This window comes from Nuphar pumila, chromosome 13 (genome assembly GCF_984573655.1).
Source record: "Nuphar pumila chromosome 13, dmNupPumi1.hap1.1, whole genome shotgun sequence".
NCBI lineage: Eukaryota > Viridiplantae > Streptophyta > Magnoliopsida > Nymphaeales > Nymphaeaceae > Nuphar > Nuphar pumila.
The window spans coordinates 23,551,928-23,576,699 of NC_143261.1; the positions used below are offsets into that span (position 1 = coordinate 23,551,928).

At 38.9% G+C, this 24,772-nt stretch overlaps 1 protein-coding gene and 1 pseudogene across 1 annotated transcript; one reads left to right on the forward strand and one right to left on the reverse strand.

Annotated features, from left to right (window-relative positions):
- Window positions 1-4,087: 4,087 nt before the first annotated feature.
- On the reverse strand, window positions 4,088-7,569 carry LOC149818093 (small ribosomal subunit protein uS10y-like; annotated as a pseudogene).
- Window positions 7,570-9,521: 1,952 nt separating this feature from the next.
- On the forward strand, window positions 9,522-20,950 carry LOC149818094 (uncharacterized). Its single transcript, XM_089985613.1, has 2 exons — window positions 9,522-9,914; window positions 20,710-20,950. The coding sequence occupies exons 1-2, from the start codon at window positions 9,558-9,560 to the stop codon at window positions 20,731-20,733; spliced, it is 381 nt and encodes a 126-aa protein (XP_089841739.1). The 5' UTR covers window positions 9,522-9,557; the 3' UTR covers window positions 20,734-20,950.
- The last annotated feature ends 3,822 nt before the right edge of the window (window positions 20,951-24,772 follow it).

Below are 24,772 nucleotides of genomic sequence, written 5' to 3' on the forward strand. Positions count from 1 at the left end.
TCAAGTAGAACTTCCAATACTTATTATATTGCTTTTTAATTGAGCCAAACTTGCTTTTTTAATTTCCATCCTGTACTTTCATTTTGCTGATTCAGTAATTTGATTATGGATTGCCAGCCAGATGTTTCCGTGCATTTTTGTTCTTTCATTTTCCATAGGCCTTCCCAGTTTTGAGTGAAATTTGCAGCAAAAATAGAAATCCATGTTCATCCTCCAAAGGGAAGTAAAAGATGGGAGAGCCCATTAATATGCATACAAATTCCTAATCTATAATGCTGAAACAGCCTCTCTGGTGAAAGCCTAGCAGTTTCTTTGCAGAATGCAGCAAAACATGTTTCTTCATTTTTTCAATGCATGGATGCTTATTACTGACGTCCTAATCTAATTGATGTACTACTTCCTTATTTATAGTAGTGTTGTAAGTATGATATGGTGTGATACAGTGGCGGAGCCAGGGGTGGGCATGGGTGGGTTGCCCACCCCAGAATTAGAAACCAAAGCAAGGGTGGTGGGCATGGGTGAGCGAGCCAAGCATTTCTTCAATTCCTTGTTTACCACGACATCCTAGACTTGATTCTCGTCCTCATTATAATTTGCCTAATTTACAATGACAATCTTCTCATTTGCATAAACCAACATTGAGAAAGGTCAATATCTTAAGAAAGGCTTTGTGTGTGTACTCGCACGTGCACACACCTGTTCTAACTTATCAGTCACCATTCACCAATATAAGAAAATTTAAAGAGAAATACCTTTTGCCTAGCTGAAGTACAATGCATCAACAGCCCAAAACATTTTTTAAAAATAAGTAAAAACCACACAAAATAGATACACAAAATAGATACACGATACAAACTACTAAATATGCAATTTGGGTACAAACTGGATATTTCCTATACTTTTCACAAATTTGACCGCACATATGTGTTCCACATAGCACATTTGCTAGGAACCAATACATTCCAGACAAAAAAAAAATATAACTTTTTGAGGCTTGAATATTAATGAAAGTTCTAGGCTATTTATTTTTCAAACGCTAAAAAAACTTGCTCGCATGTTGTAATTATAAGATCGAAGAGCCGATTCCGCCCCCCTGTTCCTCGATTGTCGGCCGGGACTCTGCTTCCCCTTCCTCCTTTGATTGTCGGCCATGTCCTTCGAATAAATGGATCATCCTTCAAGGCCATAGCATTGTCCTTGAGACCCAAAGTCTGCCCATCCAATAAAAAACTTCTGGCTCCGCCACTGGTGCGATAGGGACGATACACACTCGTAGCACGATATCGCGATATGATTATGTATTGTACGATGCACCTATGTATATGTTTGATGCATTTTAAAAAGGTTGAAAGATTTTTTTTTTGGGGGGGGGCAGCTTTAAATACTTTTTGAGGGCCGACTTCTCTATTTGTCTAGAAGCCTGCATTTTCATCATTTTTTCACCTAAAGAAATTGGTTACGGTAAAAAAAAAGTGCATTTTTATTCATTTTTTTTACTCAAAAAAATGGTTAAGGTAAAAATTCTTTATCATAAATAAAATTACAAAGGACTCTACAAATAAGTTAGATTCGCAAAAATTAAAGATCTTCACACTCTTTCTACAAAGATGGCATAAGATGATCCGGCCTTACAATGGCACACTCAAGTAACGAGTGAAAACATATTAAAAATTGAATGCAACTATTGTCATTGTACTTTTGTTTATGAAATATGAAATTACGAGTCTTGTGGCATATTTTTATTTGTAAGATATTTAATATTTTATATTATTCTTGTGAGATATTCATGTAATTATCTATGATTCTATATTAGTTGATGTTTGATGATATCTTATGCGACTCGGAGAGACATAAATGTTTCATATGTGATTTTATGGTTGTATTTTGCGCAATTGATCATTGTTTTATGTAATGTGGTTTTTTTTATTTTTTGTTTTTTAGGTTTTTAAAACTTTTTTTATTAAAAATTTATGATACGGTGTTACTTTGGGCTAGGCTTGATAGATACGGTTTATAGTGATTACAGTGCAAGATAGATGGTCCAACATGTGAGTTGATATACTTGGTCAATTTTCAATCTTATCAAATAATAAATATATTTTGTGTAAAATGTTAAATTGATCATATATTAAAATGTGCTTTCATGTCTTAGTTTTTATTAAGATCACACGTCCATGTCTTGTGTCCAACTTTGTATCCATATCCATTTAACACATTGTTGTACGTGTGAAAAGGAACGAACTAATAAACAGCCCAGAGGTTAATGATGCTTGAGAGGATTTGCATTTTCCACAAAATTGAAACTTTATGAAAATCACATATCCATGTCGCATGCCTGAATTATATCCATGTCAGTTTAGTATGGAATTGCATTTTCCACAAATTTTAAACTTCATGAAAATCACATGTCCGTGCTCGTACCAATTGTATCCATGCTCATATCCATGTCCATGTAAGTTGTAACACAGTTATGTGAAAATGAGCAACAAACAAATAAACCTCCCAGAGATGAATGATGCTTGAAAGGGTTTGCGTTTTTCTACAAAATTGGAACTTCTTCTAGCTGTTTCTTTTTGGTATGTCTGTGTTTTTTTTTCATGAGGAACCGGGAAACCACCCTCGAGATCACAGACTTAGAGACTTAGTTGCGCTGGCTAAGCCTGGCGTACTCACCGTCGCTTTCCTGATGGTGTAAATCCATGGCTTACCCTTTGCCTCCAGGGAGTCTTGCTTCAGCACGGGCAAGGGACTTAATGCCCTGCCCTTTTTTATATGCAAGGGGCTGACGTCCATGAGAATGGAACCCTGACCACCCGTCTAGCAGCCAAGGTCCCCTCCCACTAGGCCTTTTCATCAAGGAAATATTTGTGAAGTTTGCTGCATTTGTGTTTGAATTACCATTTATTCGTAGAATGATCTTCAAATGCATGGCTTTTGTTTCTATACTGAAACTGTCCAGAAGCCCTGGATGTCATGAGTTCGATCCTGCCTGCGATCAAACCTGCATCAGGTATAGAGCACATTGTGGGGGGATCAAACCTGCAACAGGTATTGAGCACATTGTGGGTCTGGTTATAGGGTGAGGCCAGTTAGAGCTCGACCTTGGCAAGTTCCTTGTCGTTGAAAAAAGAGAGAGAGAGAAGCTGTCCCTCCAAACAAAGCGTGTTGAAAAACCTTGTGGTCAACCTTCACTGGTATAGTCTACACAGCCAGTTGTTTTTGCACATGATTAAACAGACCTGTAGAAGTTTAGATGAAAATGGTGGTCTTTGAGCTTACAAAACACGCTAGGAAGTTGGTAATCCCACATCAAGTCAAAATAATGTTTCAATTTTTCTTCTCCTGTTATTTGGTAAGATACTAACGCTAATTTTTTTCTTCTCCTGTTCCTTGGTAAGATACCAATCACATGCTACATCTATATGATTTTATATCACATCCATTCTGGTTGTCTTGCAGGGAGGACCATTTGTAAACATTTATAGTATCTCTAGCACCTGTTTTGCACAAGCACGTGTGATATAAGAAATGAAAAGACAGTTATTTAGAAAAGGCAATTACTGATGTAGCGATAGTAGATAATGATGATCATGCAATTGCATGTACTTAATGAGAATATATCTTTATTAACAATAGAGTTCATTGAACAGATCCTTCAAATTGCCTGAATGGAACTAGTGTTTTTGAGTGCAGCTCATGCTTGAATGGAACTAGTGTTTTTGAGGGGCACAGTGGATCTGGATAGCTCTTGTTTGTAAACAAATTGCCTGATTTGTTATGGCTTCTTTTATAAGGATGCTCAGTTGGCTAGACCGCTATACGTAGATCACCACATAAGGCCAATTATTAGATTCAAATCACAATCCACCCCCGTCTGTGTACCCGTGAATCTGCTGCATAGCAGAGAGAGAGATGCAAACGGTTAACCCCATGTTTTCATGCGTTGCTCCAAATAAGACGAGGTTCACAGAATACTTCAATCAAACGTTCTAAACACGAAATATATCAAGCCAAACAGGGAAGCCATGAAGTTAAACTTGCTTCAATCATCCTTAAACATGAATAAAGTGAAAAGGGAGTTACACACCATATCATCTAATATCATCTAGACAGTTCTACCTGCCTCTGGAGAAATACTAGAACAAAATTGGGAGAAACCAGAGCTGTGCCATTTCTCTTCAAGGGTCGGCAATTGTCACCTCAACCTCCACACTAGGTTCAATGGTGATGGATGTGATCTGTTTCACCACCTCGGATGAATTCACGAGATCGATAACTCTTTTGTGGACTCGCAGCTCAAATCGATCCCAAGTGTTTGTTCCTGAGCACAGACCAACAGATATTTGTATACGTTACCACAAGCTCAGTTGTAGCAGTATATCTAAATACAATAAAGTAAAGCACAGTAAAAGAAATGATCATACAAGTAACTTGGGGAGCTTTGAGTAGCTATGCAGTAACCTGATAATGTGAAAGAAACAAAAATAGTAAAAAAAAAGGAAGGGAAATGTCCATGATAATGAATTGCCTGAACATAAAGGAGGTGTTTTTTCAGGCCTATTTCATCAGAAAGGGGCACTGTTTCCTGCAGGGGTTGAAACGAATGGCCTGAGGGAGACAACCGGGTTTCATATGGAATCTGCACACCTCCCGCCCCACTTGAGAAGCAATTTCCCGCAGCGAGTGCGTTTCAACACACCCAATCAGAAGTAAAAATGCATGGGAAATCTGTTAACATCATCAGGACATGCAAGGAGCATTTCTCCATTGGAGAAGAAAACAAAGCTATAACAGAACACCCTAAAGGCAATGAAGATGCCTTAGGTGAAAGTTCAAAGTGCAAGAGAACCAAGGAGACTTTTAATGGAGTAGTGCAACTTAGGGCACGACCTCAACCACCTGACAAAGTAGAACTTTAACAAGTTTTGAGAAAACTCTTCCCAGATTAGCCACTTTCTTAGGTAATTGCAAACATCAGAATGTGGAAGTTGAGATTCCTCAGTCCACTTGAGAATGTTCCTCCTTTGAAACTTGAGAAAAGTTTGTCACAAGACAGACCACATGACCAACTTTCTCAAGTATGATGGTCCATCCCACCTGTGACCAACGCAAACATGCCAGTGGAATCAGATATCCCAAGCACTCTTAATGGGTAATTTCTTTGTCAGTTTGACCATTCATAACAGCAGTGTTTTCCCTCGACCAGCTAATGCTCCTTAGCTGTAAGCCTGTAACTGATGTAACAAACTGCTGCAAAAATGAGTTCATCTTCACTTGGGGATCAAATAGAATCATCACATTTCAAATTCTTAATTGTATTTGAAGCTAAGCCACACTCTAGATAACTCGTTTCCACTAAAATCAGTCACTGCCACATAATTTAGAGCTGATATACGTGATTTGGTCAAGCAAAACAGACAAATACCAAAGGCAGGAAAATCAGTGGCTGGGCCAGCCAGCCAGGACAGAATAAGGAAAGCCAATGTCTCAATGTTTAGATAGCAACAAGCATGTACTTGAAAGACATGAAGCAAAAGCAGTATCACGGTTAATACCCCTCTATCTTGCTAATGAAACATTGTTCTTTGAAGAGTCATGAAGCAGATTAGCTTGGTGAAGCAAGCCTTCTCCTGGGCCTAGCAAATGATTTTAGAGGAATGAAACTAAATGCAGTCTGGTAAACCCTCAGATGTGAAAGGTAAACCAACCAAGTAATCACAAATATTTTCATCCATAGATCCAATATCCTCCACGAAAAATACATGGACATAAGGCCAGGAAGGTGCAAAGCTTAAATAGAAAGTTGACAACTACTGTAGTACAATTCACAAGCTCCGTTGTCCATGTTGCTATTACAAGCATGCATCAAACAAGCACCCTTTGCTCAACAACAACAACAACAACAAACAACAACTATGCCTTCATCCCAAAACAATTGGGGTCGGCGATATGAACCAACAAAGAAAATCATTCTGGGTCTTCCACATGAATCCTTCTCCTCCAATCATTTCTATCCAATGCCATGTCCTCGGTGAGGTTCAAAGCATTCATATCCTTTCCTATCATCTCCATCCAAGTCTTCCTAGGCCTACCCCAACCTCTTTTAACTAATATATTTTCCCATTTCTCCATCCTTCTAACTGGAGCATCATTAGGCCTTCGCCGAATATGTCCAAACCACCGTAAACGATTCTCTCTCATCTTATTTTCAATGGGTGCAACGCCTACCTTCTTACGTATCTCCTCGTTCCGAATCTTATCTTTTATTGTATTTCCACACATCCATCTAAGCATACGCATCTCAGCTACACTCATTTTTTGAATATGATGTCTCTTGGCAGCCCAACATTCTGTACCATATAGTAAAGCAGGCCTAATAGTCGTCCTATAAAACTTTCCCTTCAACTGCAATGGCATTCTACGATCGCACAACACTCCAGCTGCACTTTTCCATTTCATCCACCCAACCGCAATGGCATTCTACAAGCACCCTTTGCTCACTACCGCAAAAATAGATTGACAAAATCATGGAATTAAATTCCTATCTTAATTAAGAAAAATCTGTGGACTTCAAAAAAACTCACCTAATGGGTTGATAACTACTTTCACTCCCCATGATAATGAGACGTTGCCAATAGTTAAAAGAAAAAGGTGCCAAGTTTGAAATTATTGGAAAAAAAACTACCTAACAAAGTAGGTAAAACTGTATTCCATGTTTATCAATATTCAAAAATCAACTCTGTGTCGTTGTGTTAATCACTCATCCAACTCAGTTGATCTACATATAATATCCTAGGGGGAAGCAAATGGTTGATTTACATATAATCAAATCCTTACCCTACCTTCATTCAAAAAACTGATTCTACTACAACCTATGCGACACATAGCAAGTTTGTTTAGAACCACTTTTTTCAAGAAGCTGACCAAGGTCCTAAGTGTCCAAAACACCTTGAAGATACTTGGACTGTATTTCAATTTCCCCAAAACTTGTGCAAAGAAATGATTTTGGCTAGACAAAACGTTTTCCAATATACCCGGATCTAACTCTCAACAAGTTCAAGCCAATCAGGTCTGAGCAAAGATAAGTACATGACTTGGGCTGAATCTCGAGGTTGTACACCTTTCACCTTGAAGCATATCTCGTCGCAACCACATTGTGATTATGTTTTATTAGCTATAGCATATAAATTGTACATATCATGTGAATCACAACCCATAAATTTACTCATGTTGGCAAAGGTAGAAAGACTACCTTCTCCACATGGGGACTTTCTCGTAGTGATATGCAACTTTTGTAGGCATCCTCACAGGACCCTTAACCTTCAATCTTTTGTCCTTTGCACCACGGACAAGATCAGCACAAACTGCACGCAAACGGCCCATGAGAAGAAACTGAACACCATGAAATTGAAATTTTAGAACAAAATAAATTAAAGAATACCAGAAGCATCTTATACCCTTCTCTATATTCTTCACACTCTTGGATGAGAGAATGATCCGAATTCAATGGAGCTGCTCCTGTGGCTCTTTGAAACCAGGCTTCATAGGTTTCATTACTCCTAACGCCATCACTCTTTTTTCTAGTTATCACTTCAAATAAGCAAGGAGAAGCACATAAGACTTATCTAGAAGAAAAAAAAACTATTGAAATCAATACTGCACAAGCAACATGGTCAGAGGCTCAGAAATGAAAATGAACACATAAATCCTACCTCCCAACACACCTAATCCACATCTCCTACTGGATCAAAGACACAAAAAATCTCACTCGATCAAACATCACATCAGTACTTAATCAGATTAATAACCCACAATTATCTTAACAAGGAAACAGTGGAAACACAGCTGAAGAAAAAATTTGAGAAAAGCATTATTGCAACACAAAATATAAACTATGTCACACGGACTCTTCTAACAGGGCACCGCACCAGCGTCGCACCCGCACCCAGGCGGGTGCAACACTTGGACACAGTTTCCTTTGTGTTAGGTGAAGTCCACCACAATGAGGTTCATTTCTATCCAAAAGTAGATTCAGTTAACCCTAATCAAGTCTATTTTTATCTATATTATATATATAAATACATAAATGCACACACATACTTAACTTAAAACTGTTAAAAATTATATATATACCCTCCCCGCATCCGCACCCAAGTTATTTTAAAGCGCCGCATCCGCACCCATACCCGCATCTGCACCTGCACCTATATGACATAGAATATAAATTATTTACAACAAACAATCCAATCTAGAGCCTTTCCATGAAAAGGAACAAAAGGTCATTGCTTAGTGCAATGGTGAAGTGCCCAGAAACGCAAGTTTGATTCCTGAGAACACGTGTTCCATTGAAAACGGAGAAGGTTAGGACCGTCTAAGCAGATCTCTTCCAAGCAACTCAGATACGGGATTGCACTGGGTACGTTATGACACTCTCTTTCCCATTAAAAGGAACAGAGGAAGAGGACTAGCACCGAAATGATCAAACTACTCAACCGAGCACCTGAACAAACATACCCGGCTCAGAAAGAGGTGGGTTTCGGCACCAATGTAACGTGAAACTGATTAAGATAGAACCCTTCTACCTATATTTTTATGTCATTGTACAGAAGCCCCTAGGCGTGATGCCTCCAACAACAGTAACGATTTCGGGTTAGCGTCACCACCACCCAGATTTTTTCTTTTCTGGGGCGAAATTTCTTTTAACAAGACAGAGAAGGTATGAAATTAAGGTCACAGAGTTTTGACGTTTCCAACCCACTGGTTTCAGGTGGCGACGCGAGAACAATGATGAAATTCTAGTTTCTTTCATAGGAATGATCGGATTAACCAAACCAACTACGAAAAAAAAAATGAACAAATGAATTCAAATCCAAGTTATCGAATAAATTGACCTCCAGATTCATGGATACGCATTCAAAACTTAATAATAAAAAAATCCACACAGAAATATGATGAATTCCATTTTCCTTCACGTATATGATTGAATCAACCAACGAGCTGCCAAAAAACAAAAACAAATAATCCAAGCGCAAGATCTCGCATAAATCCGATGGCCGGAAGGTTTTTTTTTAGACAAAAGATACACAACACAAAAAGCTGATCTAAGAAGAATTTCCGATTCGAAATCGGACAAAAAGGAAGAAAAAAAATCAAAGACGAGGAAGAGGAAGCTACCTCGACGGTATTCTCTCTCTGGTTTGGTTGGGCGAGAGCCGTGGCAGCTGAAACCCTAAACCCCAGATCGGACGGCCAAAAAGGCGGTAGAGAAGGGTTTAACATAAAGCGACCCTTTGATGATGTCAACGGATCGGGCCGACTTTAGGGATGCGCTTGAACAGGGATGCGCTTGAACAGAACAGGAGATCAGAAGCCCAGGCCCGGGCCTGGTACAATATCTCAAAATCGGATCCAATATGTGAACGACTAAACGGTAACATATCTCTTTTAAAAAAAATCACTTAAAATCCTTCGATGTGGGACTATTCTTATGAGACGCCAACGGTAAAAGAACTCTCTGAGAGAGAGATGTACACACACAGAGCGAGAGAGGGGGAGAGATGTTGAAGTTTCTATCGAAGGTGAAGATCGAGTTCAACGCGTTCGATCCGAGGACGGCAGCGTGCATGGAGTTCCTGGCGCAGTGCAACGCCCGGAAGGCCAAGGAGTCGAACCCCGCCTGCCAACTTCTCGTCAAGCGCCGCACCGACGACCACCCACCGCAGATCACCGTGACCTACGTCAACGGCGTGGAGGAGGTCATCGACGCCACCTCCACCACCGCTCAGGCCATCCGCCAGGGCATCCTCGAGAAGGGCCAGCTCCTCGAGACCGAGCAGATGTTCCGCGAGGCCAGCGAACCCTGGCCCATCCTCATCCCCGAGGTCGAGCTCCACCAACCTGCCCCCGGCACCAAGGTCCGTCTTCCTCACTCCTCTCAATCGTCGTCATCTTTATTCGTTGCTATTGAATCAATCGAAAATGATCCCTTTTTCCTTGTTTCATTTTCCCTGCCGTCTTTGTTTCGTTACTTTCGTTCAGGCATTTCGTCAAACACTTTGTGGGTCTCGATAGAATCTTATTTTTTTATGCTGTTTGATGGGAGATTCGATATCGATGCAGTGGTCGCCTTATAACTGTTTCTTGGCATTCGCTTCTTCCTCCTCGTCGTTGTTGATGATATTGAAACTGAAAAATATTCACGCTTCCTTCTTTCCTTTTTCATCTGTCATTGTTTCGTTCAGGCATTTCGTCAAACATTTTGTGGGTATTGGTATATCCCTAACATTTTTTATACTCTTTGATGGCAGTTTGATACGGTGGTCTCCTTCGTTTGTTTCTTCCCAAGTCTTCCTCTTTTTCTCTCTTCTCACAATTTGGTTGGTCCATGTCAACTAAATTCTATCTTGTTCAACTCTAACAAATAATGTATCTGACTAAGTTTTGTCCATGGCTGCATATTAGCTTTTCCCAATACCGTCGCCAATTATTCTGCGCATGGAAAGTGGGACTGAGGCGCGTTGATTCATTCCTGCGGGACTGTAGCTCCAGTTTATGTATGGCAGTTTATATGGCCATTGGTGAAACATGTTTTGACATTGCTATATACAGTCTATTCATGAAATCTTTTCTTTTTGTTAGATTTCTCTTCTGACCACTTCCTGTGCTTACATTTCATTTGCACGGTTTTAGTATCCCATCCAACTTTAGTTGCACTCTGCCAATATCTTGGTCAGTTCTAACAAATCATCTTAATTGGTCTTGGCCTATGTCCAAATATCCTTGCTCAATCCAACTCTCATCCATTTCATACTCAGGGCTGAGGCAAATTGGATCCATTTCATACTCAGGGCTGAGGCAAATTGGATCCATTTCATACTCAGGGCTGAGGCAAATTGGGTGGTTCTCACAAGAACCTTGGATCTACTTTAAATGTACTAGTTTTAATGGTCTTCCGTGCTCTTTTTGTGTGCATTGCACTTATTAGGGGTGAATTTTTTTGTTGAATTGTTAAACCAAAGAGTGATTACATGTCAAAAGGTAAATAGCTTTGATCGTGTCAGTTGTGAAGATTGTATCATCTCCTTAATGAATAGTGACAGGAGTATGAAAGCTGTAGAGTCCACATTCTGCTATATTGGATAAATTAGCATGAACTTAAGATGGAGAGCATGTAATTTCTCCTACAATAATTGCCTGAGGTTAATAGGTTGGATTTTTATTGTATTCATGGAAGATCATGGATTGGAACCTTGCTTATTGAAGATGATTTCTTTTCTTTATTCATTTTGGATTGAAGGCAGTATTGTTGGGTGACCTTTCCTGTAACAGCAGTATCAAGACTGCTAAGAAATGCAACAAAAATTATTTGTGTGAAACTAAGATGTGTCGGTGGTATTTAGGGGATGGTAGCTCATGTAGTACTCTTTGCATAAGACAAATAGGTGGCTATGCTTAGATTCCAAGATGTGGGCTGTTTTTTTTTTATGACGAAGGAAAACCTTCACCAAGAACCAGATTACTTAATGGGCCCACCTCCCTGCAATGTAAAACTCTGGGTTGAGGACACGACCTCCCAACCTTACGTTCCCCAACCATGATAGAGAAACTGCAGCCCCCATGCGCCAGCAGGATTCGATCCTGGGTTGCTTGTTGATCTTGTAAGATCAATGGGATTTTGAAGTGTTTGCACCCATTCAAAATGACAAGATTTCTGAGCCAAGGACATCATCATGTCATGGATTGTCATAGGCTATGTCACATGGGTATGGGTATGGGTAGGGGTAGGGGTGGCGGGTCGTGTCAGCGGGTCAGCATACCTCAACACGAACCCGACCCGTTTATTAAACGGGTTGGCTGTGGCAAACACGAACCCGACTCATTTATTAAACGGGTAACCCGACACGACCCGGTTAACCCGTTTAATAAACGGGTCGGGTCAACACGACCCATTTACACGACACGGGGACCCGTTTATTAAACGGGTCGACCCGATAACATAGACACGATAACCGACCCGAGTAACCCAAATAACCTGTCTAATCATACTGGCCTTCAGACTGATGAGTTAAACTAAAACTGCCAATTGATGAAGCAAAATGAAAAGAGCTGACAGAGTGAATGCATCAGGGTTCGGCTCTTCAAGCTGCATCTTTTTGAACAATTCAAATGCTTTCTCTGACTGGCCATGTTCTGCAAATCCAGCAATCATGGAAGTCCAGGAAACAACATCTCTTTCAACCATTCGTTCAAACAATTGGAAAGCTTCATTGAGGCTTCCACATTTGGAGTACATTGTGAAAATTGAACTAGCGACAGAAACATCAAGAGTTAATCCAACCTTAACAGAAACAGAATGTATTTGTTTCCCCAGTTCTTCACAGTCTATGACACTCAGAACACTTGAAGTTGCATATTTTTTTGGTTTCATTCCTTCTCGAGATATTTGCTAGAACAACTCAATACATCTTCCTGTATTCCGATTTTGAGCATAACCAGCAACCATGGTTGACCATGTGGAGACAACAATCTTGTGACCACTATCCCTTTCTTCATGAAACACTCTCTCAGACAACTCAATATTTCGGCATTTCATATATGCATTGATGAGGGCTTCAGAAACCACAGCATCTGAAAGAAACCCTCCCTTCAAAATCCAACAGTGGAACTGCAAGACTTGTTCTAGTTTGGCCATTTTAGCACAGGCACTAAGTATGCTTGTGAAAGTGTATATGTTTGCATCAACTCCAGAAGTTCTCATGCTTCGGAAGAACTCAAAAGCAGAAAGAGCATCCTCCTGCCTAACATGACCCGAAATTATTGTTGTCCAGGACACAACATTCCTATATGGCATTCTGTGAAACTCCATGAGTGCATCCTTAATCTTTTCACATTTTGCATACATGTCAACCAGTGCAGTTGCAATGAAGACATCATCTTCCAGATTGCATTTGATTACCCAACCATGAATTCCCTGACCCAAGTCCAATTCTTCCAATCCAGCACAAGTTGTTAAGGCACTTGAAAACGTAAAGGAATTTGGCATACAGTGAGAATCATATAGCATACTATTGAAGAGATCAACAACAATCCAATTCTCCTTATGCCTCACACTACCAGCAATAACAGCATTCCACATAACCACATTTCTACAGGGAACATCGTAAAAAACCCGAAGAACGTCATCAAATATTGTATTTTTTCAAAACCTCATACCAGTAAGCAATAACCGAGAAGATCTAGGCAATTTTGTGCAGGAAATGGAGTAACAAGAAACAGGCTGATGAGTAATTATGGACCATGCAAAGCAAGAGTTTTATCATTTATGATGGTTGAGAAATCGACATCCACGCACAATAAGCACACAATCGGATGGGAGATGTAGATATAGACAGCAAAAGAGAAGCTCATGAGCACTGCATCCCTCCAATCCCCTCAATGTTTTGGGGACATGCATCTCTGCAAAGCAATCCCCATATTCTCAATTGAACTCACTGCAAACCTTAGCATGGAGGATGGTGATCTACCTTCTTTCTTCCCTTTCCTCTCTCTTCAGAACGATGATGAGTTGGGTGAGTCAGTGCCTTTCTGGTGATGACAATGGAGAGAACTGGATGCAATGCCTTCAACATATTACATTATCCATGATAATTGTAAAAATCAGCTCCATAAACAATTTAAAACCCATAAAAACTAAGAACCAAATTCAAAGTTAGTGTGCATAAATATAACTGCTCACAATCAGTAAAAATTGCAATCCAACATTAGCTGAAAACACAACTAATCAGCAACAGAGGTTAGGAAACCTAAGGCACCAATAAACAACAAACTTATTCCAGATGCATGGAGGCAAAAAATGCAATTGATCAAAATGATTTGTACTTACACTATTGAAAAGAAAAAAAAACACTCACTATTAGCCAGAACTATATCTTTTAATTGCGTGTTCATCATATACAATAACTCGATACATGCACAAAAATGCATTTTGAATAGCAAAAAGTTTGATAACTGAGAATTAGAAAAAAGGAAAAACACACACCTCATTAACTGCAAGTGTTTGCCCATTACTCTTCACTTTCTTCAGCTTCCTCAAGCCTAACCAAAATGCAGCCTCCAAACCAATTAACGAAACAAATAAAAATAAGAAAACAGAAAAGATTAAGGGAATATTCTCTCAAAAAGCTCACTGAATCTCCCAGCATTGCATATTCTCTCAACATTAGCTCACCGCCAGAAGCATATTCCATTACTATGGCTCACTGAGTTGGTGTAAGGCTAAGCAGCACCTGGAACAGTCAAGTTGGTATTCCACTAAGAATACCAAGCTACCAACGGAGGGATAAAATACAGGACTAAAAATCAATCATTCATGTGAATTAATTGATGCCGCTGGACCAAGCAAGGCACATCCTTACTCAACATAAACACAATGTCTTACAAGTTACAACCATACTACAAACATATCCACCAAGTTGTCTTACAGTCATCAAGATAAACATAAATAATTAAACTTCCACATCACAATAACAATTAAACATTAATCATCAGATACATTGTGTCAATAATCAACATTAAGATCAATTTATCAATTGTTTCAATCCTCCAAAGATCATGACCCTACACAAAAAAATTAAAAGAGTAAGATAAATTATTAAGATACAACATATGAAACAAAAAAAAAACATAAGTATCAAGATTTTTACAAGTACCTTACAAAATATTGGTTTTTAATTTGAGCATTCAACAGATTCTACAACTTCACTCGCGGTCACAGTTGGGTTCAAATCAATAATATCCTCTGTCAACTCCTCCAATAATACTAAATTTTATGTTATACCATAAAATAGTTAGTAACATATCATAAAATAGTTAGTAACATAGAACTCACTAATCAAACTCCACAAATTATTCGATACTTTGTATAAGGAAAAAAACATAAGATTATGGATTACCATTAGCATGAAACAACCAATCTTGAGTGCAAATTAACGCTTCTACTGTATCAGGTTTCAAAGAGCTTCTATATTGATCAAGTACTCTACCACCAATGCTAAAAGCAAATTCTGAAGCAACTGTGGAGATAGGAATACTCAATACATCACATGCCATGAGAGCAAGATTTGGATATCGAAATTTATTTGTTCTCCAATAATCAAGAACATTCAATTGTGAATTCCAATCAATTCGAGGCTCTTTTAGATATAATTCTAATTGTGACTTTTGTGCTTTATTCGCACTCCCAGAGTTCTCAAATAAAGTAAACTCCTACACAAAAAAAAGAAATTTTATTAAAAAAAAACATTGACAAATATAGTAATGAAAATATATGTATTAGAAGTAATTACCATAAAAAGTGAGTTATCATTTGAACCACGTTCTAAACCATTATCCAGAGGAATTGAAGATTCGACATTTGAAGCTTTAGGACTGTTCTGCATATAAATATCAAAAAGAACAAATATCTTCTCACAAACTTGAGCCTCCTGCTTTATTATATAAGAACTCCACAAACTGTAGCTTGTATTGTGGATCCAAAACAGTAGCCATTAGCTAAGATCAGACTGTGATGTTTCCATACTTCTCAAATTTGAGATTCATCTGTGTTGCCATGCATTTAACAAAACTATCCGAGCTTCGCATACCCTTGACTATGCTTAAGTGGATTAGAAACACTTCTTGAAAACATAAATTTGATGTAGAATATGTAGATCTAGAAAATAAGCATGTCACACGATAAAACAACTTCAAGAAGTCACAAATCTTTTCAATTTTGTCCCATTCTTCTATTGACGGACAATGCTTGTAATTTGAATCACTCAATTGTAAATGAAGAAATGCACAACGATATATAATAGCACCTTCAAGCATTAAATAAGTTGAATTCCATCTTGTAGGGACATCTTGTCTCAAACCTTTACTATTATTCAAAGAAACTTGCTTAACACACTCCAAAAACTTTTGTTTTCTACCTTGTGACCCTTTCACATATTTTATGCTCTCTCGGACTTTTTTAACAGAATCATCCATCTCTTTCAGTCCTTCTTGAACTATCAAATTCAGGATATGAGCACAACAACGAATATGGAAGAATTCACCATCACATAATAATACATCCTTCAATGTAAGCCGACTCTTCAACAACTCAACAGATACATCATTTGCAGAAGCATTGTCTAGTGTAATCGAAAATATTTTTTTCTCTATACCCCATTCAGTCAACAATGTATACATTTTTTCAGATATAGCTATTCCAGTGTGTGGAGTTGGCATTGCAGAAAAATTTAGAATTTTCTTTTGCATTATTGAATTTTCATCAACAAAGTGTGCAGTGAGACATATATACCCATCAGTAGTTATAGATGTCCACAAATCAGATGTTAAACATATCCTTCCTAGAATAGATTGCAATAAATCTTTGAGTTTGTCTTTCTCTTTTTTATACATCTTTAAAACATCTGCCTTAGCTGTGTTTTTGCTAATGTGTTTGGCCTCATCACATACATAGGTAATCAATGAACGAAATCCATTATAATCAACAAATTGGAAAGGCAATTCATGCTTAAGAATCATCGTTGTTACCAATTCTCGATACTTTTGTTGATCAAACTTAGAAACTTGTAAAGACATAGTTCCCTCTGATTTTGCAAGGAATAATTGACCTATGTCTTTAGTTTTCAATTTTGGACATGCAAGCATATGACGCTTTAAATTTTCGGTCCCATTCTTGCTATCTGCTAGGTAGGGTTTGTTACATAATTTACATAAAGCTCTCTTTATCCCATCTTCTCCAATTGGAAGTTGCTTAAATACTTCCCAAACATTAGAGGTTAGTTTTCTTTTCCGTCTAGTACTGTAGATGGCGTAACACGAACATCCTCAAAATTAATTTCTTCTGGACCTTCAGCAGATGTATCCACAACGTTGTACATTACTAATTGAAAGTAATATTTAATATTGCCTGAATAGAATAAAAGAACATAGGGAAAAATTAATAGTTGTGAGTCAGAGGTATCATACATAATAAAAGACCATAAAGCTTAAGAGGCTAACCCAGATCTTAGAGAAGTTGTATTCCCTGGATAAGAAGCAAACCAAATGCATATTCCACCCCTGAAATGAGAAAAACAAATTGTAGGAAACCACAAGATAGTATGATTCAGAACTAACCCAGAAATAGTAAGTAGGATCATAACAAATGATCACGTGGAAGGAAATCTTCTATATTGCACTCACTTGCATGCTACAGCAAGTGTCCTGCCACTATTTGGCCTCCGGTCAAGCATTTGAACTCCCCTCTGGGATTCACTAATCAAAATACCCTATCTTTGCAATCTGATGATGTATGTTAAAGCCTAACTACTAATGATGAGAATAAAGAAAAAAAGAGAAGCACATGGAAGATACTTTTCATATGCCACTGACCTAATTCTTCAAAATCGTGCACAGATATTTGATTAGGACCAGATGTAAATGCTAATATGTGCTTATGTGCCAACTTATAGCTTGAACACCAATTTTTTATGGTAACTCCACCTAAAAAGCATGAAGTGATACCAAAAAATCAGCAGATGTGTATATTCTCTTGTCTATCAACCTGACCATATGCCATACTAGGATATGTTTTTTTGAATTATCAATGAAAACACAGTTGAACTAGCACAACAAGGAATCAATTCAAGTGGCCAGGCAAGAAATTTTAGGAAATGAAGATGGACACATACAAGATGACAAAACATTGCATAAAAAAAGATGAGAAAAATCAAACCATTAGCAGCTTTTTATAATGTTTTGGAATCTATTTAGCTCATAATGTAAATTTATTGGCAACACAGCGTGCACATGAATCATAGTATGAAAAAAACCTCATCCTAGCACCTTTAGTTTCCAATATGTGCTTGCCTTCTAACATTTCCCGCCTACAGTGTCAAATATAAATATTACAAATTTTACTTATCACTACTTCTCAAGAAACACAGTGTCAAATATAAATATTACAAATTTTACTTATCACTACTTCTCAAGAAACAAAATACACAATGCACCTTCACTAGAAATGGAGAAACAAAAACAGCCTATGTTTATCAAATTTTAAGAGGCCTAATTCCTCTCTTTGGCATAAAAAAACAAAAGAGAAACAAAAACGGGAAAAAATTGGGTGTTCGTGAAGTTTATTTGGAAATTTGACAGCCGTTTGGGGGGACAATGAGCTTTTCATAAGCTTTGAGGAATGCAAGGCACCCATGAAAAAGCCAAAATGTAGGCAGAGAGGGAATGCATGCTGCCACCAGTCGTGCCTCAGATCAGACCCTTGGTGATCTTGGTGGCCTATTATGAAGAAAAATAAAAAGACCCAAGCATTACCGTCACAAGGTTTCAACCAACACTAGAGAGAGAGCAGTAATATACCAGTGTGACAGTGCTGCTAAACGATGGGAATGGGAAGACCTTTAAAAAAAGCGAATAACAAACCACATACTTATTCCAGCCCCTTCTTCAAGATAAAAAAAATGAGGTGCCTTCAGCAGGAGAGACGAAACGTTGGATTGGACTTGCTTTGCTTGGGTGCCATTGCCAAACCAAGAGGAGGAACAAGAGGGAGGAGAGAAGAGGGTGGTGGTGTGCGCCTGTGCGGTGAATCCTGATGGCAACGAGGTGGAGAGGACTCAGAGGAGAGGTCTCCGACTCTTCGGCTCTCGGTTGCGGCTGGGTAGGAAGGATTCAAGGAAGGACTGAAGTCTTTACACTTTAGGAAATTAGGGTTAGATAATTAAATAGATACGGGTTGCGGGTGGTCGGGTTCGGGTAAACGGGTTGACCCGCCCGCCTAACCCGTTTATTAAACGGGTCAGCCGGGTTGGCCTACCCCTAACACGAACCCGACCCGTTTAATAAACGGGTTAGGTGGGTCGACCCGTTTACGACACAAACCCGTTTAAGCCAAACCCGAACCCGGCTAAGAGGGGGGTTGGCGGGTCGTGTCAGGTTTTGCCACCCCTAGGTATGGGTATGGGTGCAGGTACGGGTATGGGTACGGAAGGTACGACACTGCAATTTCAAAAAATGCAGGTACAGGGACACAGCTACACATAAATACAAAATAAATTCAAAATAAACTGAATATAATCTTAATATATATGCTATATCTAAAATATATATTATATACTGAAAATATAAAGTTACTACATTAGATAAAGGATTTGCACTCTCTTATTCCACCAATGAGGATTGTAGTGAAATCTTGAAGGATGTTTTTGAGAAAAAGAAAACAATCTGTAGCTGAGCCCCAAAAGAGTTCCTAGATCCAATGTATGTACCGTTGGTTTGGCGTATGCAATGTTTGCAAAATGTTGAGATGTTCCATAGATTCCATATTCACAAGATGAGCTGAATGTATCCTATGGTCTTCTCAAGAGAAAAGAGGAATAAAAACAAAAAAGAAAGAGAGACAAGAAAAACATGTTGATCTCTATGACAATGGATGTTGAAGGCTAAATGTTTCAGCCCTTATCAGCCTTATGAAGACCCAGAGATCTCATTTCTGCAATTAAAGTGCAACCACTAAGGATGATGCATCTGTAATGAGATTGTTATGAAAAATGATGCATTATGTTAATATGTCTGCGTAACATTGATGCATATAGCACAAATTTAGAGAGATTTTTATTGTACTCCTTTGGGCAGGGGACTTAGTAGCCAAAGTTGCATTTGAGCTTGATTTTGATGCTTATATACGTAAACCAAAATCGAGTAGCCCTTCTACATATATGATGACCTAAAATGGAAAGATCTCCCTCTGTTCTACTTTTTGACATTGTGATAAAATCCTCATCTTTTATTTCCACCAAGACTTGGTGCTTTGGGTGCATCTTATAAAGGCCTAACTTTCAGTTGCTGGTGGTTTTGTATTTGAACGGAGCTGCCTCGTCAAGCCTAGAGGACTTGGTAAAACTATGGTTTGAAGATCCTTATTGCCAATGTTAAACCTCAACAATGAAAAGAATGTAGTTGAGTTCTGGCATAAACAATTGGCTGTCTGATTATCTGAAGAAATTCTGTGTGCCTAATCAGGCAGGAGAGTTACCAATCAAATGTTTTGGGGATTTCACTAGATCCACTAACACTCGCTTGTCCAGATAAGTGGGATAAATTTAGATATTTTGTTGTGGAGCATAATGCAATGTCACATATTATCCCAGATTTCTGGATGTGTGGGTGCTACACCGAGGGTCTAAAGACTTGCATTCAGAAACTTAAATTGTACACTACTAGATGCCTCTCCTACCATACACAGTTTCAACTTAGTAGGAGACTTAAATGCGGTTGTGGTTTACTGAAAATTCTACCATCAGAAAGTTTCCTAACTAGTGTGTGTTTGTAACCATGGTGCTCAAAGAATGCACACACATGGGAGACAGTTTTGATTGGTAATTGACCCCCTTTTTTGTCATCTACATCATCACCATATGCATAGTATGACCCCTTGATTCAACTGGGAGGATATGCTGCTGGTTTGTCATTGAACCTATTGCCAAATTTATCATGTTTGATGAAGTATGTTGGTGAAGTTTCTTTTCCTTAGGCATGTATTGTTATAATTTCATGATGATTATCATTAGTTTGTATTAATTTCCAAGGGAAAAAAGGAAAGGTTATTAGTTTTCATTGAAGTGGCTATATCTTATACTGATCATGTCATGCATCATTTTGCAGCCACGGAAAGCAGTGGAGAAGTAAAGGTTCGTGGTGATTGCTTGCAGACAAGTTTATGAATGACCTTTGATTAATCATCCTTTATCAGGGTAGTATAACTTTGTAATAATTTCAAATACTTGTAGGTTGTGGTCAGAAATGTCAGTTGATTCTTGTTCAGGAACTTGTCATTATAGCGATGAGGAAAGAATTGCGTTTTTTGTCCCACTATAGTTGCTGCTCTGCCTTTTGTTCACAAAAATTTCTTCCTTAAATATACTTTTTCACTGAGATCACTAGCTTGATATTGACTAGTATTGGCATGACCTCGCTGGTGCTCTGTTTATTTCCAATTTCCCCTGGATTGGTGGTGGTTCAGGTGAAGCTTGCAGTCACAAGAGAATTGGCATGAGGCCACCAGATTGCTGTCCCCCTGCAGCCTGGATTTGGGTGCCATCCCTTTCATGCTGGCCATCGCACTGTTTTCTGATGCTAGACCCTGTTGGCATGGTGCACGGTCTCCAACTTTTTTTTATTTATAACCTGAATAAACCACGCCTGGCACAAAGACCTGCCCATTTTGTATATCTTTTTATTTGTGCAACCACCCTCGGATCAGAGACCTAGTCGTGCTGGCTAAGTCTGCTGTGCTTAGGGTTGCTTTCCCAACGGTTTAAACCCGTGGCACACCCTTTGCCCCCAGGGAGTCGCCTGGTTTTGACTGAGCAATGGCTTATCCCTCAACTTTTATCCCTTGCTCTCATTAATGGGGGTTTGACACTTATTGGAATGGAACCGTGACCACCCGGCTAGTGGCCAAGGCCCCCTTCAACTGAACCGAACTCCTTGGGGCCTTACGGTCCCCAACTTGAAGTTGCCAACTTAAATGTGAATCCAGCATGTGCTCCACGCAACAATACTAAGGTAATAAGGCTGTTTTGAATGCTCAGGTTCCCAAATCCAAGGGATCAGATTTGAGAACCAAGAATCTTTTGCCAGAGGCCTTACCCCCCTCTCCCGGCAGTCAGGCCAAAGATCTGTATATTTCCCTTCAAATACGTAATCTCAGGTCCTCAAAAAGGAAGGTTCTGATATATGTTGTTTGAATGCCTTGGATCTGGGCATGGGCTCTGACTCATCAGTTTCTGGCATCCCAGGATGCAGGCGTTGGGGTGGTCTGCGTCTTGGCATGCAAATACCCTCTAGGTCTCGTCGCCTCAAGGGTCATACAGGTAAGCAATTAAACCAGGAGAGAGGTTTCCTTGTGGAGGAGGATTAAGCCTTTCTGACTCGTTCTACCACAGAGCCAAGTTTGTGGCAAGCAAGAAAATCAGAGTATTGGCTTCTTAGTGTCAAATGGGAGGCTAGGCTAGAATTTTTATGATCGTGAAATTGACAAATCAAAGGAGAGAAAAAAATAAAAATTTTATTATTCTTAAATTTTGTCATTTTGTAGTGTGAGAATTAAACTCCACCTGTGTAGTTATACACTGCCGGTCCCAAGCCCGGATAAAGGAGGAGGGTTGCGGTAGGCCTGTGACAGCCAGCATAAAAACTTTGTCATATCCTATGAAAATGAACCAATATGAGAATTTCGTTGGGGCGTTCCCTACTGAGCGACGCGCTGTACTCTCTAGGCCCGGAGGCAGTGATAAATGTGCAAGGGTTGCTAGGTCGTCGCCCAGAAGCGACGCGTCACACCGGCGCCCGGGTGTGGTGTCAAATAGGCAAGGGTTCCCTCACTTTGTTGGACGGGTGGGGGTAAAGAAGTTAGTCCAAGACCATAAAATTAGGTTAGCCACTTGGAACATAGGGTCTTTAACTGGTAAGTTGGTAGAGTTAGTAGATGTTATGTGTAGGAGAAAGATTGATATTTTATGTCTTCAAGAGACCAAATGGGTAGGTGAGAAAGCTAAAGTGATAGAACCTTGGGGATATAGGATTTGGTATACAGGAATAAATAGGAATAGGAATGGAGTAGGGATTGTTATGAGTCGTCAGTTTATAGATAATGTAGTTGAGGTCCGTAGGAAGGGTGATAGAATTTTACTTATTAAATTAGTATTAGGTACGGATATTATTAATATTATTAGTGTTTATGCACCTCAAGTAGGTTTAGATGAGTCCATTAAGCATCAATTTTGGGAAGATTTAGATGGAGTAGTACAAGAGACATCTTATGGAGAAAAGCTTTTCATCGGCGGTGACCTTAATGGACATGTAGGCATTAGTAGGGATGGATTTGAGAATATCCATGGAGGCTATGGTATAGGAGAAAGAAATGAAAGTGGAGAAAGGATTTTAGATTTTTGTTTGTCCTATGATATGATCTTAGCAAACACTTGGTTTAGGAAGAGGGAGTCTCACCTAGTAACATTTAAAAGTGGGGTTAATACGAGTCAGATAGATTTTTTCCTACTTAGAAAGAGAGATAGGGGTTGTTGCATCGATTGTAAGGTTATACCAGGAGAAAGTGTAGCTACACAATATAGAGTCTTAATTTTAGATCTTAGAATTAGACAATGCCGCAAAAGGGATAGACATAGGATAGATCCTAGAATTAAGTGGTGGGCACTGAAAGGAGCTAAACAAGGAATGTTTGTAGAGCAGGTAGTTAAGGAAGTTGATTGGTGTCTCGAGGAGGATTCAGAATCAATGTGGAATAAGATAGCGGGTGGTATGAGAAAAGTAGCTAAGGAGGTATTGGGTGAGTCTAAAGGCGGTGCACCACTAGGTAAGGATACATCATGGTGGAACGAGGATGTCAAATTAGCTATTAAGGTTAAAAGAGTGTTATAGAAATCTAAGTAAGAGTCGTGATAATGAGAATTTGGAGAAGTATATGATAGCAAAGAAGGAAGCTAAAAAAGTTGTTCGAAACACGAGGGCTAAGGTATATAAGGAGGTTTATGATAAGTTGGATACCAAAGAAGGCGAGAAGGATATTTATAGGCTTGCAAAGATGAGAGATAGGAAATCGAAGGATTTGGGTATGGTTAGATGTATCAAAGATGAAATGCAAAGGGTTTTAGTCAAAGATGAGGAGATTAAGGAGAGATGGAAAGATTATTTTGATAAGCTATTTAATGATAGTCATGCTCAAGATCTTGGAGACTTCTCCATTCCTTTTCATGAGATAAATCGTGACTTCATGCGCAAGATTCAAAAGAAAGAAATTGCAGAGGCTTTGAAGAAAATGAAATCAAGAAGAGCAGTTGGCCCAGATGGTATACCTATCGAGGCTTGGAAATGCTTGGGAGAGAAAGGTTTAGAATGGTTGACAAATCTTTTTAACTTGATTTGGCGAACAAATAAGATGCCTAATGAGTGGAGGAAGAGTACTTTGGTGCCTTTATATAAGAATAAGGGTGATATACAAGATTGCACAAACTATCGTGGTATAAAACTCATGAGTCATACTATGAAACTTTGGGAGAGGGTGATTGAGTCTAGGTTGAGGAAGGTTGTCATGATATCGGAGAATCAATTTGGTTTTATGCCTGGAAGATCAACTATGGAAGCTATACATCTTCTTAGATAACTTATTGAAAGATATAGAGAGAGGAACAAAGATTTGCATATGGTTTTTATTGATTTAGAGAAGGCATACGATAGAGTACCTAGGGACGTTCTCTGGTGGACAATGATGAAGAAAGGTGTTTCTCTCAAGTACATTAGTATAATTAAAGATATGTATGAAGGAGTAGTAACCAATGTCCGCACTTGTGGAGGGGTGACAACCAATTTTCCGATAACGGTTGGGTTACATCAAGGATCTGCTTTAAGCCCTTTCCTATTTGCGATAGTGATGGATGAGCTTACGAGATCAATTCAAGAAAATGTATCGTGGTGTATGTTGTTTGCTGATGATATTGTTTTGATTGATGAGTCTAGAGCTAGGGTTAATGCTAAGTTAGAATTATGGAGACAGACATTGGAAGCTAGAGGTTTTAAGTTGAGTAAGAGTAAGACTGAATATATGGAATGTCGGTTTGGTAAGCAACGAAATAGTGATGAGAGTGTAGTGAAGCTTGGTGAGCAAGATATACCGGTGAATGATTATTTCAAATATTTGGGATCCATC

Excerpts from the sequence above, each read along its gene's own strand:
- LOC149818094 (XM_089985613.1), top strand. The coding sequence starts at position 9,558 with ATGTTGAAGTTTCTATCGAAGGTGAAGATCGAGTTCAACGCGTTCGAT. Across the intron at positions 9,915-20,709 it reads AACCTGCCCCCGGCACCAAG|CCACGGAAAGCAGTGGAGAA; the intron begins GTCCGTCTTCCT and ends ATCATTTTGCAG.